Raw genomic sequence first — 15,453 nt, 5'->3', positions numbered from 1 at the left:
TTAAATAAATTGCTTCTTCCAAATCAGTGTCATCTACCACTTGATCTTTTAATAACACATATACAGGCATACCCCGCTTTAACATACGCAATGGGACCGGAGCGTGTATGTAAAGTGAAAATGTACTTAAAGTGAAGCAATTATCTATGCATGTACTGCACTGAAATCGCCACTAGATGGCAGCGGCGTCATGCCATTAAGTGTCCGTAATTGCGAAGCACGCGTACGTTAAGGGGGGTATGGTGGCGTATGGAGCATGAACGTTATAGCAAGGCGACATTAAGTGAAGCGACGTTAAGCAGGGTATGCCTGTACTGAATTCAAAGCAATTTCATAACCTGTAATTTGATGAGAGTGCCACAGAACAGTTTTCCAATATTCTTTTACCTTCAAACACTCCCAAAATAAATGTAAAAAACAAAACAAAACATGCAGTTTAGCACATCACTAACAGTTACAGGAACGTATGAAGCTGCCTTATATCAGACCAGACTGACTCTTTGGGATTTTCAGCCAAACTCTCTTCCATTACTTGCTACCTGCTTTAACTAGAGATGCCAGGGACTGGACTTGGGACTATCCGCATGCAAAGCAGATGTTCTACCACTGATCTATAGTGCCTCATTGTTCAATGATGATTGCTTCGTCTATACACTATTATTTTCCACATATTTTGGCTATTATTAGTACAAGGACACAGCGTCTCATAGTGTCTTACACACCCAAAGTACCATTAGTTCAGATGTGATTCAATGCCATCTTGCAGAGTACAGTCTCCTGAAAATATTATATCATCTGTGGTGGCCCAAAGATTATTTTAGGGTACACATCCCCCATTACCTTTTTTCTGCATATTTTGACTATTATTGGCATTATAAGATTAGATTATATTAGCTGTTACTGAAACATTCCAAAACGTAGTTTGACATAAATGTTACGGATGTAGGCACCATGCTTCACAAAGTAGGTGCTCCAGCAGGATAACTAACATAGCTTCCACAGAATTATGCCAGCCTGTATATGATGTCTACCCAATTTCCCCCCCATTCCAAATTATGTCTCCTAGGCCATCCAAATAGAAATTGTTATCAGTAACGACTTTTCTATTAACATTTGTGACAGGGGCAGGAATATAACAACAGCCTTTTCAAATCAGTCTCTACTAATGAGCTTTTGAGACAGCACAAAATATACCTAATGAAGTTCAAGTGTACATTTTTTAACATACATCTTGTGTAAGGAGGTATGCATAAAATGGAGGTTTTATTCTCAGATTCATCTCAATGGATCAGAGCATAAGGATGGGTGACCTCTTAAGATGGCAGCTCGGAGGACGCGGTAGCTGGAGCTCCGTAGCCAAGCTCTTTTGCCATCTATTTTGCCATCTATTTTAACATCTATTTTAACATCTATTTTTACTTTATTTTTATTAACTTTTGTATTTTTGGGGGCTCACATGTGCATGGAATTAAGTGGTAGTTCTCGCCCCATTTTAATTAATGAACGTTTGCATACCTTGGGCGTTTGGGACGTAGAGTGCTGTGGAGGAGTGGTTGTGGCGGCGGAGGAGACGGGAGTCGAGAGGCGGCGACCGGGCGTTGTGAAGGAGCGGCTCGGCGGCTTGGCGGTAGTGAGAGTACCGCATTAGAGCGCCCGGCGGCAGTGAGAGAGCCGCGGGAGAGCGGTGGCGAGAGAGCTCCTGTAGGAGCAACTCCGCGGTGGTGAGAGCGCTATGGAGGAGCCCCTGGTGGCGGTGAGAGAGGGAGTCGTGTTCCATCTTCGGCATCTTCGGCCTCTGGCGCCGCGGCCTCGAGTCATTTCTGGAGTCGCCACTGCTTTCCGGGTCGGCTCCATTCATTGTATTCATTGCTTTTGAGCCCATTTACCGCCTTTGGGCCCTTGTTGTGACGGTTACCGCTATCATCGTTTGTCAACTGTTTTATTGTTGTTGTCTGGTTGAATGAGTGGTTTGTATGAGTGTGGGTGTAATTGTATATAGATCATGAATTCTGTTGTTTATTTTATTTTTATTTTTATTATGTGCCTGGGGGGGAGGATAGGGTGCGGGGAGGGAGGACCAGAGGGGGCCCCTATTAGCGTAGTGACGGGTAATGGGAGGTATGGCGTTGTGAGGAGGACATGCCAGTTTAGGGGAACTTGGCCCAGACAATTGGTGGCTGTACCGTGTTCCGGTCCTCCCCACATCCACAGGATTGCTGGTAGTTCTATCAGCCAACTCTCGGATCTCCAGTTGCTGCTTCTTAATGCCAGACCGGTAAATAATAAAACCTCCCTCATCCATGATTTAATTATGGATGAGGTGGCCGATCTGGTGTTTATTACTGAAACCTGGGTGAGCGATTTGGGAGGCATTAATCTCTCCCAACTATGCCCACCTGGGTATTCGGTTCAGCATCTGGGTAGATCCGAGGGTCGGGGAGGGGGAATCGCTGTGGTCTATAGAAGTTTAATCCCTCTTGCTAGGCACCCTATCCAGGTGGCTAATGGTCTGGAGTGCCTTTACATTGCATTGGGTCAACGAGACAGACTGGGAATACTGTTGGTGTACCGTCCACCCTGCTGCTCAACAGCTTCCCTAACTGAGCTGGCGGAGGTGGTCGCGGGCTTGGTGTTGCGATCCCCCAAACTTCTGGTATTGGGGGATCTCAACATTCATGCCGAGACCACCTTGTCCGGGGCGGCTCAGGACTTCATGGCCTCCATGACAACCATGGGGCTGTCTCAATTTGTTACTAGTCCTACGCATATTTCGGGGCATACTCTAGACTTGATTTTTGCCAATGGATTAGGGGATGGTGATCTGGGAGTGAGGGATTTTACATCTGTTCCTTTGTCATGGTCAGATCACCGCCTATTGAGGTTTAGACTAACAATGTTTTCTCCCCTCTGCAAGGGTGGAGGACCAATTAAGATGGTCCATCCCCGGAGACTAATGAATCTTGAGGGTTTTCAGAAGGCTCTGGGGAGTTTTCCGGCTGATAAAACTGACGCTCCTGTCGAAACCCTGGTCAATCTGTGGAATACGGAAATGACCCGGGCAGCTGACACGATCGCCCCAATGCACCCTCTCCTCTGCAGAGCTCAATGGGGTCCGTGGTTTGCCCCGGAGCTAAGAGTGATGAAGCAAGAAAGGAGACGGCTTGAGTGCAAATGGAGACAAACTCCCGACGGCTGTAACCTTACACTTGTGAGGGTCTCCACCAAGCTCTATGTGAAGGCGGTGAGGGCAGCAAAAAAGCAGTATTTTGCTGCCTTCATTCAGTCATCTTCCGACCGCCCAGCGGAGCTTTATAAAGTTGTTCGGGGACTTTTACATTCTGGTCCTCAGAACGCAATAATATCATCAACAGCTCGCTGTAATGAGTTTGCGAGACACTTCCAGGATAAGATCACGAACATCCGCCGGGACCTTGACTCCAATATTGTAGCAGTTGACCCTAATGAGGTGTCCAGAGCACAGCCCTGTCCTGTTTTATTGGATGAATTTCAGTTGGTACAGCTCGAGGATGTGGACAAGGTGCTTGGACAGGTGCGGGCGACCACGTCTGCTCTGGATCCTTGCCCCTCGTGGCTAATAAAAGCTAGCAGGAATGGAACAGCCGGATGGGCCAAGGAGGTGATCAATGCCTCTTTACGAGAGGGAGTGGTACCACTCTGTCTGAAACAGGCAGTGGTGAAACCGCTCCTAAAAAAACCCTCCTTGGAAAACCTTGACAACTATAGACCGGTAGCAAATGTCCCATTCCTGGGCAAGGTTTTAGAGCGCGTGGTCGCTCGCCAGCTCCAGGCTCTCCTGGATGAAACTGATTGCAGGTAGTCTTATCAGCCAACCCTCGGATCTCCAGTTGCTGCTTCTTAATGCCAGATCGGTAAATAACAAAACCTCCCTCATCCATGATTTAATTGTGGATGAGGCGGCCGATCTGGCATGTATTACCGAAACCTGGGTGAGCGATCTGGGAGGTATTAATCTCTCCCAGTTGTGCCCACCTGGATATTCGGTCCAGCATCTGGGTAGATCCAAGGGTCGGGGAGGGGGAATCGCTGTGGTCTATAAAAGTTCCATTCCTCTTGTTAGGCACCCTATCCAGGTGGCTAATGGCCTGGAGTGTCTGCACATTGTGTTGGGCCAGCGAGACAGACTGGGAATACTGCTGGTGTACCATCCACCCTGCTGCCCAGCAGCTTCCCTAACTGAGCTGACGGAGGTGGTCTCGGATTTGGTGTTGCGATCCCCCAAACTTCTGGTATTGGGGGATCTCAACATTCATGCCGAGGCCACCTTGTCTGGAGCGGCTCAGGACTTCATGACATCCATGACAGCCATGGGGCTGTCTCAATTTGTTACTGGCCCTACGCATGTGTCGGGACATACTCTAGACTTGATTTTTGCCACTGGGCTAGGGGATGGTGATCTGGGAGTGAGGAATTTTACATCTATTCCTTTGTCATGGACAGATCACCGCCTATTGAGATTTAGACTCACACTGTTTTCTCCCCTCTGCAAGGGTGGAGGACCAATTAAGATGGTCCGTCCCTGGAGACTAATGAATCCTGAGGGATTTCAAAGGGCTCTGGGGAATTTTCCGGCTGATAAAACTGACGACTCTGTCGAAACCCTGGTCACTCTGTGGAATACGGAAATGACCCGGGCAGTTGACACAATCGCCCCGGTGCGCCCTCTTCGCTGCAGAGCTCAATTGGCCCCTTGGTTTACCGCGGAGCTAAGAGTGATGAAGCAAGAAAGGAGACGGCTTGAGTGCAAATGGAGGCGAACTCCCGACGGCTGTAATTATGCTCTTGTGAAGGCCTCTTCTAAACATTATGTGAAGGCGGTGAGGGCAGCAAAGAAGCAGTACTTTGCTGCCTCTATTCAGTCATCTTGTAACCGCCCAGCGGAACTTTTTAAAGTTGTCCGGGGACTTTTACACTCTAGTCCTCCGGATGCAATTCAATCATCAATAACCCGCTGTAATGAATTCATGAGGCACTTCCAAGATAAGATCACTAACATCCGCTGGGACCTTGACTCCAATATTGTAGCAGTTGAACCTAATGAGGTGTCCAGAACACAGTCCTGTCCGGTTTTATAGGATGAGTTTCAGTTAGTAAAGCTCGAGGTGTGGACAAGGTGCTTGGACAGGTGCGGGCGACCACGTCTGCTCTGGATCCTTGGCCCTCATGGCTAATAAAAGCTAGCAGGAATGGAACAGCCGATTGGGCCAAGGAGGTGATTAATGCCTCCTTACGAGAGGGAGTGGTCCCACCCTGCCTGAAACAGGCGGTGGTGAGACCGCTTCTAAAAAAGCCCTCCTTGGACCCCGATAATTTCAACAACTATAGACCGGTAGCAAATATTCCATTCCTGGGCAAGGTTCTAGAGCGCGTGGTCGCTCACCAACTCCAGGCTCTCTTGGATGAAACTGATTATCTTGATCCATGTCAATCGGGCTTTCGGCCAGGGTTTGGTACAGAAACGGCCTTGGTCGCCCTGTATGATGACCTTTGTCGGGAGAAAGACAGAGGGAGTGTAACTCTGTTGGTTCTCCTTGATCTCTCGGTGGCTTTTGATACCATCGACCATGGTATCCTTCTGGGGTGACTCACGGAGTTAGGAATTGGAGGCACTGCTTGGCGGTGGCTGCGTTCCTATCTTGGGAATCGTCTCTAGAAGGTTATGCTTGGGGAGCACTACTCGAGTCCCTGGGTACTCCAATATGGGGTCCCGCAGGGTTCAGTTCTGTCCCCCATGCTCTTTAATATCTATATGAAGCCGCTGGGTGAGGTCACCAGGAGTTTTGGAGTGCGTTTTCAGCAATATGCTGATGATACGCAACTCTACTTCTCCTTTTCATCTTCCTCAGGTGAGGCTGTCGATGTACTGAACCGCTGCCTGGCCGCGATAATGGACTGGATGAGAGCCAATAAACTGAAACTCAATCCTGACAAGACTGAGATGCTGTTGGTGGGGGGGCACTCTGCCCAGATGGTTGATATCAGACCTGCCCTGGATGGGGTTACACTCCCCCTAAAGGAGCAGTTCCGTAGTTTGGGGGTCTTATTAGATCCGCTCCTGTCACTTGAGGCTCAGGTAGCCTCGGTGGCACGGAATGCGTTCTACCAGCTTTGGCTGGTAGCCCAACTACGACCCTATCTGGACAGGGAGAACCTCGCCTCAGTTATTCACGCTCTGGTAACCTCTAGATTGGATTACTGTAATGCACTCTACATAGGGTTACCTTTGAAGACGATTCAGAAACTTCAGCTAGTGCAGAATGCTGTGGCCAGAGTTCTTACTGGGACGAAGAAATTCGACCATATAACACCTATTCTGGCCCAACTGCACTGGCTACCAATATGTTTCCGGGCCAGATTCAAAGTGTTGGTTCTTACCTATAAAGCCCTTAACGGCATCGGACCGCAATATCTGATGGAACGCCTCTCCCGCTATGTACCTACCCGGTCACTGTGCTCGACAGCTAAGGCCCTTCTCCGGGTCCCAACTCATAAGGAGGCCCGGAGATCAGCAACTAGATCTAGGGCCTTTTCAGTGGTGGCCCCCGAATTATGGAATGCCCTCCCAGATGAGATACACCTGGCGCCTTCTTTGTTATCCTTTCGGCGCCAGGTAAAAACCTACCTCTTTGCCCAGGCATTTTAACCTTAATTTAATGTTAATTTTAAATTTAATTTTATTGTATTTTTATTTTTAAGTTGTATTTTAATTTTGTTTTTAATATGTTTTATAATCTACACTTGCTTGTATTTTAATTGTGGTTTTATCTTGTTGTACACCGCCCTGAGAGCTTGTTGCTATAGGGCGGTTTAGAAATGTAATTAAATAAATAAATAAATATCTGGATCCTTTTCAATCGGGCTTTCGGCCGGGGTTTGGTACAGAAACAGCCTTGGTTGCCCTGTATGATGACCTCTGTCAGGAGAAAGACAGAGGGAGTGTAACTCTGTTGGTTCTCCTGGACCTCTCAGCGGCTTTTGATACCATCGACCATGGTATCCTTCTGGGGCGACTTGCGGATTTGGGAGTTGGAGGCACTGCTTGGCAGTGGCTGTGCTCCTACCTCGAGAATCGTCTCCAGAAGTTGGTGCTTGGGGAGCACTACTCAAATCCCTGGGTACTCCAATATGGGGTCCCGCAGGGTTCGGTTCTGTCCCCCATGCTCTTTAATATCTATATGAAGCCGCTGGGTGAGGTCATAAGGAGATTTGGAGTGCGTTTCCAGCAATATGCTGATGATACGCAGCTCTACTTCTCCTTTTCATCTTCTTCTGGTGAGGCTGTTGATGTACTAAACCACTGCCTGGCCGCGATAATGGACTGGATGAGAGCTAATAAACTGAGACTCAATCCTGACAAGACTGAGATGCTGTTGGTGGGGGAGTTCTCTGCCCAGATGGTTGATGTCCGACCTGCCCTAGATGGGGTTACACTCCCCCTAAAGGAGCAAGTCCGTAGTTTGGGGGTCTTATTAGATCCGCTCCTGTCACTGGAGGCTCAGGTAGCCTCGGTGGCACAGAATGCGTTCTACCAGCTTCGGCTGGTAGCCCAACTACGACCCTATCTGGACAAGGAGAACCTTGCCACAGTTATCCATCCTCTGGTAACCTCTAGACTGGACTACTGTAATGCACTCTACGTAGGGTTACCTCTGAAGACGGTTCGGAAACTTCAGCTAGTGCAGAATGCTGCGGCCAAAGTTCTTACAGGGACTAAGAAATATGATCATATAACTCCTGTCCTGGCCCAGCTGCACTGGCTACCAATATGTTTCCGGGCCAGATTCAAAGTGTTGGTTCTTACCTATAAAGCCCTTAACGGCATTGGACCGCAATACCTGATGGAATGTGTCTCTCGCGCTATGTACCAGCCCGTTCACTACGCCTGACGTCGAAGGCCCTTCTCCGGGTTCCAACGCATATGGAGGCCCGGAGAGTAATAACTAGAGCTAGGGCCTTCTCGGTGGTGCCCCCCGAGTTATGGAATGCCCTCCCTGACGAGATACGCCTGGCACCTTCGTTATCTTTTCGGCGCCAGGTAAAGACCTACCTCTTTGCCCAGGCATTTTAAATTTTAAACTCTAAATTTTTAAATTTTACTTTAATTTGACTTTGTTTTATCTTGTTTATATATTTTATACTGTATTGTTTTCATGTTTATTTGTGTTTTAACCTGTTTTTATCTTTTTGTACACCGCCCTGAGAGCTTGTTGCTATAGGGCGGTTTAAAAATGTAATTAAATAATAAATAAATAATAACAATAATACAGGCCCTATGTTTGACCCAATGTCACAGGATGGTCAGAACTGGCTTGATAGTCTCTGGAAGACACAGTTAACTAGTAATATGGAAGGTTTCAAACTCCTGCTATCCTCAGGAACAATCCCTTTAACTAAACAATGGTCTCTGTCCAAGTTAAAGCTTAAGTCAGTGATACTCACATAAGGTTCAGTTTCAGTTAACAAGTATACAGTTTTACCAGGCTGCAAATAAAGGTTTAACTCTGATAGGTAGAAAACAGGAAATTCTGTCATGTCCTACATTAACCACTAGCATCCTTCCTCCCAATTTAAGTTCAGTCCAATGAAGGCTCACAGTGTATTTAAACCTAGCATTTTTGGGGAGTCTGTAGCACCTCTCAGGGCTCCAATGACTTCTCTACTCTACACAAAGCACCCTAGGAACAACATTGGGGCTACATGGAACCACAAGGACTAAGGAAGGGCGAGATCTTTCAGGTCTAGTGAAGGTTACACCAAAGGAGGAGCTTTGGCTTACCGGGTAGATTTGGAAGTTCCACTCTGACCTAGAGTCTCGCTGGAAAGGTATATTCATCCCCAACTCTTGAGTTTGTCTTGGTGCCACTTTGAATGTACATAGGTTTAGGGTCTCTATCTTATGCTATCTATAATGCTCAGGAACGAATGACTGGGTAAAGGTTGAACGCTGCTCATATTAATTGTAATTGTAAATGCCATATTTTTCCTGTTTCCTCTTTCAATAAACCAGCCTTTGTTTTTACTTTTCATGTCCTTTATTGCCGTTAAGGGTAAGATTATACATACATAAGAGAGGCCTGCAGGTTTAATTCCAGCAAAAGTTCTGCACTCTAAGGGTGGTGTTTGAATTCCCAGTGGGTATAGACACATGTAGGGATTCACATGTACACATGTAGCACTTGATCCTAGCAGTCTACACTGGAAGTACGTTCCATTGATTTCAACAGGACACACTTCCCAGCAAGATATTCAAAATCAGCCTTGAATAATATAATAAATATCCTAACTAATTAGTGTTTGTTTTAAAGAAATCTGTGCAGATCTGCTGCTGACATAAAATAAACATCCATAGGATTGCACTGATAGTGTCGATCTAACCCATTGAATTGGAAATATGTACACCACCCCTTTTGGTTTTGTGGTTTATAAAAGCAATAATAAAATCATGGGGAAATGAAACAACAGAATTGCAAATGAATGAATGTTAGTATGGATAGCACTAATCTAGCTTTAAATGCAAAGACATTGCTTGAATGAGAAACAAATGTAGCTTACCCCAGCCTGTTAAGATAAAACCCCACAGGTACTTGGTATCCGAAAAGAAAGCAACAAATATTAAGCTGTGCAGATAGAGGCCTTCAACCAAGATCCAATAATAGTTGGTTGCCAAGAAGTAAATAAACATCATCACGGTAATCTTGCACCAAACCTATGAATTAGTTCAAAACAAAGCAACACAGCTGCTGCGGTTAGGGAAAGAATCATAACAAATAGTATGCTTGCAAGTTTATCCTAATCTTCCACCTTCAAATGCTTTATTAATTTGACATAACGGGGCATAAAAGCCAAGACTAAGTCATGATTCATGCTCAACAGGTTTTACTCCATATTAAATTGTGGGTCATGGTTTAATTCTTGTGAGGACAACAGCAGCCAGTTACATGGTAAGAAAGGGCTTCCAGCACAATTATTGCCAGCTCCTTAAAAGCAGCCTCTCGAACCTGCTCCACACTTTCACAGCAATTGTGCTTGTCTCAGCTGCACTGGTGCTGCAATTGGCATTTCCTACAGCAGCACAAAATCTATGAATTAAAGACATGTTTTCTTATATACCCAAATATACCTGCTAGGGAGCTGCAGCTCAGTAATGGCTTCCAAACATATGTTGAAGGCCGGGGGTGGTTGTGTTCACATTGTTTGTGTTTTTATACCTATGGTAAGTACATCGATGATGATCAGGGCAAAGGGCTGTACCAATAGGTTGCTTCCTAGACAGTCCCTATGCATGTTTGCTCATGTGGAAGACCTTTGAGGGATTGATCTGACTGCTCCCATTGATTCAGAACTTCCCTTTTTCTATTCCATCAAGAATACTGCTGCACACTCTGGTATTCAAAAGAAGGACCATAGCTCAGCAGTAGAACAACTACTTAACATGCAGAGTGTCTCAGGTTCAATCCCTGGCATCTCCAGTTAGGGCCGGGAGAGTCCTTGGAGAGCCGCTGCCAGTCAGTGTAGACAATACTGAGCTAGACAGACCAATTCTGGAACTCTGCACCCCAGTCAGCCAAAGTAGACCCCTTAATCTGGTATCAGAATGGTCCGTGCTTGAATTCTAGTGTCAACCCTACATAAAATACATAATGTATCTGAAGGGGCGCAGCTTTCCCAATATTGTCAACTTACTGACTGCTCTGAAAAGTGTACAGTTAGTCCTAAGTCATTTGTCGTTGTCCCCCAGTTTTACTACCCAGTTGGGCAAAACATTGCAACTGAATTTGCTCAAATGGCAGTACAACAGAATCAAAGTTTGGAATCAGATTATATGGGCCTTCTTCAGCATGTACTGGCTGATTCTGATGGAAGCAGGTGACTTGGGTTCGTTCTGAAATGCAATACTAGCTGGAGTCTGACACTGAGGTTTGAGCAACCTGGAGTAAGGAATGCTCAGGCACCATCACAGAAATTGGTAGACCTGGGTGTTGGGGAAATCAGAGCATATTAATGGCTTCCAGACACTAATAATATGGTCCTGCCCGCTGGGTCACTTTGGCTCCAGTTGTGTGAAAAAATTCTCAGATACTGATTGGGTGAGAGAGAATATTTGACAGTAATTCCATTAGTGCAAAATGAAGGAACCCCAGTAAGAGGAGGGGAGAAGTACTTACGTACTGGGACTTGTCTGTGACTGGAGCCACTATAATATTTTGCAGGTCACTCACGAGCAGCGAGTCAAGCTCTTTGACTCCAATATGAGTATGAACTACTTTGTCTTTAATAAAGATGCTGGTAGCTCTGAGCATGAAAGATACAAACAGATGCAGGTGTATGTAATTCCGGGTGCAGTGAAGCCTCCTGTGTGGGAGGAAAAGCCTAATTAAAGGAAGTACAAGAATTCATGAAGAGCCCTACGGGAACAGACGCAGCCCTGCGTCCTTTGTCCAGTGATGGCCACCCAGATGCTTACAAGGACAGCATGAAGGCAACAGTCCTCTTCTATGATTGGTCCCTAGCACCCATTCATCAGACCTGTACTACCCATGAACACTGAGATTCCATTTAGCTATCATGGCTAATAGCTGCTGATGCACCTCCTGTCCTTCATGACACTTTCTAAAACCTATGTAGGCTTGTGACCATCACCACATCTTGTGGCTATGAAACTGTTGCATTAATCTTAAGAAAAAGGGGAAAGGACTTTAAAAAAGAGGGACAAAGAAGGAATTATTAAGAATATGAACATAACACATTACATAATGACTGTTTTTCTTTTAAATTAAGAAACTATACACCCATTTGGATCAAATAACCACATGTCTGCATTCACACTGATAATAACATAGTAAATACAAGGTGCTTCCATATGCTGTTTATTGTGGGATCATGCAAGTTTTGCAGCATCCATATGGTGCCACTGACATTAATATGCTAGCCTGCATCTCCCCCACCCCAATCTAAATCTGATTTTCCCTTTCCAGAGGAAATATGTTAAGAAAAACTCTTGCTGATTACACATTTGTAATATTGATCTCTTGCCTGAAAGCACCCATATTCTCAACTTCTAAATATGTGTTATAGACTGAAAGGATGTCCTTAGCGTTACTCGCAAAAGGGCTCAGTGAGAAGGATAATAGTTCAGTGATAAGAGTGTCTATGATTTACTTCTAGAAGGTTCAAGGATAAATCCTGATTCTCTCATGAAGCCTTTTAAAGGTTGGGAAAGACCACTGCCTGCAACCCTAGAGAGCTACAGACAGACAGGACGGTAGTGATCTAGATGGACCATGGGTGTGGCTTTCTACTCACATTTTTGCAGACTTTCCCTGGAAACTGATTCCAGCACATGACCTCATAGGTTCAAGACCCTTGAAGTCTCCAGTTATTATTTCAAACTCATCACTGGTGGCAGGTATCAGAGGGGTCTGTTGCCTTAGCAACAGATTACACCAGTCTACCAATTACGCAGATAAGCATTCTAAAAGGTGATAGCAGTGCTATTGTTCTAGTTGCAAAATAAGCACTGACCCTTACGAGGACCAAGCAATGCAGCAATTGTGATTGTGAGATGGCTCACACAACTGTCTTCTTATCAAGTCACAAGGCAGAGATATTGTAATTTTGGCATGACTGGTTGCATGTTGTACATGGCTCCAATGTATTATGTACCTTTAAAGTGTCATAACAAAAAGGCAAACTAAATATTACATCCAAATGAGAGAAGCAGGATTCCAACAATTTTTTTTAAATGAAAAACAAAAAACCTTGGGATGCTTAAAATGTTAAGCAGAGAAGCTGCTGCATGTAGGAACTGCCTAATCCTTTCCCCCCATAGGTTGTTTTTCTGCTCAAACTTAGGGCCCCAAGCCTTTTCTCCTATTGGGATTCCAGATGCGTATCTGTCATCATAAATATAGATGTGGGGAAAGGGTTAATTACCTCTCTCTTTGCCCCTTCTTTGCTCAAAATCACAGCTTCTTTGGGCTGCTTTTCATGCTTACTTTTTAAAGAAAAGTCCCAAGCTTTATTTCATACATTTTGCCCAAACAATATATTCACTGGATAGTTTTTCAGCCCATATATAGGCCCTGAAAGACATTCAGTTGTATGTTGCCATTAAATTTATTCACCCTCCCATTATGAGGCAAAAAGTTGTGCCAAGATGGAGGCAGGGGATTGTTGTTATAAGCATTATCTTATTGTAGGAATGGCTAAAGGTTTAAGAGAGAACTGTTAAGATTCTAGAAGTTTGAATCACTCACCTGAAGTAGCTAATGATGAAAATAGCCACTGCGAGAGAGAAGAAGGAGATGGAGTATCCTATTGTGTACATAACATAGAGGCGTTCAAAGAATTCCCTCTAAAGGAAACAACAGAAAACTCTCTAGGACTTCTTTTCCACTTGAGTGCATAATTGTCAGCCTTGGTATCTCCTAAAATTTCATTTATCTTTAAAAACTGAGAAGTTCTAAAATATGTCTATTAACAGAAGCCAGTCTGGAGCTCAGTTGACAGCTGGACCTGCCATTTATAATTGTGACTTCACACAATTCTATTGCACATGGTAGCAAAGGCAGGATTGTATATGAAATCCCATTGTGTCATCAATGCTGGGAAGTTATGCTGTGATCAGCATGCCTGTTTTATGATGATGCACAATTTCTATGCATTGTTTCGGGGTGATCAGCATTTCTTCTGAATGCCTCCTCCCTCATGGCAGTGTTGGAAATTTGCCATGTCCTGCAGAACTACTAGAAGGTGAAGTTACTCAAGTCATGGTAATTTCAGACTGGCACATTGCCTGCCTAATCATTATCAACATGTATACAGGATCTCTTACAGTGCAATCTCGTTACAAGGATTATACCAAGAAGGTTAAAACAGACTGAGCTCTTTTCACCCTGTATTTACTGATTGGGTTGTTAATGAGTAATAGGATCTGGTTAGGATCCCCAGCATTCTCAGAACCACAATGCCTCAATCATAAGAAGCTTTTCATCTCCACTCCTTCACTGGAGAAAGAGCTCATACCTTTCCTGAGCCATTTTCTGCTTGCAGGAAGCGAAGGCACTCAGAATAATTAGACCACGTCCGGTTTAAACTATGCACATAGACCCACGTTCCGTTGGAGCTACAGTGTCGGAAAGCCATGCCTGCCAGAAAGAAGTAATGCTCCCATTAGACTTTCTCCCCAACTATGTTTTGTGTAAGATCAATCCAATGTGAAGCACATTGTTGGTACCTTTGTGATTGAAGTCATATATATAAGGAGGGCATGGTACAGCTAGCGTTTTCCCCACTGACCCCCTGGGCCAGCAGACTAGACCATCCCATTCTGGAAAGCAGGTGCCTTCTGTGTGTGGGGAAAAGCAGAAATAAGCTGCAAATAAAAGTAATGGAAGAGCATAAAGATCCCAGTGCATAGCCTTTAAATTTTTTCAAAATGCATTCAAAATTACCTTCCCCAAATTTGGTAAAGTATAGCCCATTTTTGGCCTAAGAGAAAGCTAAAACTATTCCCTCATTTGTGCGTGAGCTAATACGAACATAAATACTCGTACAGATAATCAGGACATTTTGATGTGCAGCTGGTACACTTCATCATCAAGCATGTGTTGCAGAACTTGATTGGATATGCATGTATAGTGCAATAGTCGTATTAGGGCAATTTACATTTGAATTTTTCAAGGAAAGTAATATGCTACCTTGCTTATTTCTCACCTTTGTTTCCTATTCTTTGTAAAAGAACATTATCATCATCTCAACAACCTTGTGAAGGACAGGATGAAAGCAAACCACTTGCCCAAGTCTAACCAAATGATTCATCAAAGTGCAAGCTTTTGAGACCCAAGGGCTGGAATCCTATACCCATTTATCTGAGAGTATGCCCCACTGAACTCAATGGGACTTACTTCTGAATAGATATGCTTAAGATTGTGCTGCAAGTCTCCCTACTTGAACTCTACGAGTGCAGCTGAACTGAGGCATTTAGGTAGCTCAGATTTAGAAAGAAACAGCTCCTCTTACTGTATACAATTACAATAACTCATATCTTTGGGTCATCTTATTTTGTTCTATGAGAATGTAACACCAGTGCCAACAATTAGTTAAAATCAACTCTTTCTAAAAAAAACTGCATTATAGATTGATACAGCCTCCAGAAAATGATTGCTTTCCCTGGACTTAATATACATTTTCAGTGGACTAAACTGATACAATTGCCTCTGGATAGTGTATAGGAACGTGGAACAGACTGACTGCTGTTACGCAATTTGTTAACAAAAGCCTCTGTGAGGGGAAATATTAACAAGGTTCAAGATACAGAAGTGAAAATATATTCTGCATACTTTTAAAGCAGTGTAGAGTTTATTCAACAGTGAAGGGAAAAAATAAAGTGAGTTGGATTTTGGTTCATCTTTT

The 15,453-nt window shown here is 44.5% G+C and overlaps 1 protein-coding gene across 4 annotated transcripts in view; it reads right to left on the bottom strand.

Moving 5' to 3' along the window:
• The window catches only part of PTH2R (parathyroid hormone 2 receptor), a 76,878-nt gene that overhangs the window by 35,160 nt on the left and 26,265 nt on the right, over window positions 1–15,453 (bottom strand). For 2 of the 4 annotated variants that reach the window (XM_061607834.1, XM_061607836.1), the window contains exons 3-7: window positions 14,276–14,413; window positions 14,065–14,186; window positions 13,296–13,393; window positions 11,205–11,391; window positions 9,592–9,745 (exon numbers count right to left, since the gene is read on the bottom strand). In XM_061607834.1, the coding sequence (XP_061463818.1) occupies window positions 9,592–9,745; window positions 11,205–11,391; window positions 13,296–13,393; window positions 14,065–14,186; window positions 14,276–14,413 (699 nt within the window). The remainder of the gene's footprint in view (window positions 1–9,591; window positions 9,746–11,204; window positions 11,392–13,295; window positions 13,394–14,064; window positions 14,187–14,275; window positions 14,414–15,453) is intronic. The other 2 variants (XM_061607835.1, XM_061607837.1) reach the window with 2 other exon arrangements.

This window comes from Rhineura floridana, chromosome 2, assembly GCF_030035675.1.
Source record: "Rhineura floridana isolate rRhiFlo1 chromosome 2, rRhiFlo1.hap2, whole genome shotgun sequence".
Lineage (NCBI taxonomy): Eukaryota > Metazoa > Chordata > Lepidosauria > Squamata > Rhineuridae > Rhineura > Rhineura floridana.
The sequence above is the reverse complement of the archived record's forward strand: the minus strand, read 5'-3'. Positions and strand labels throughout refer to the sequence as shown.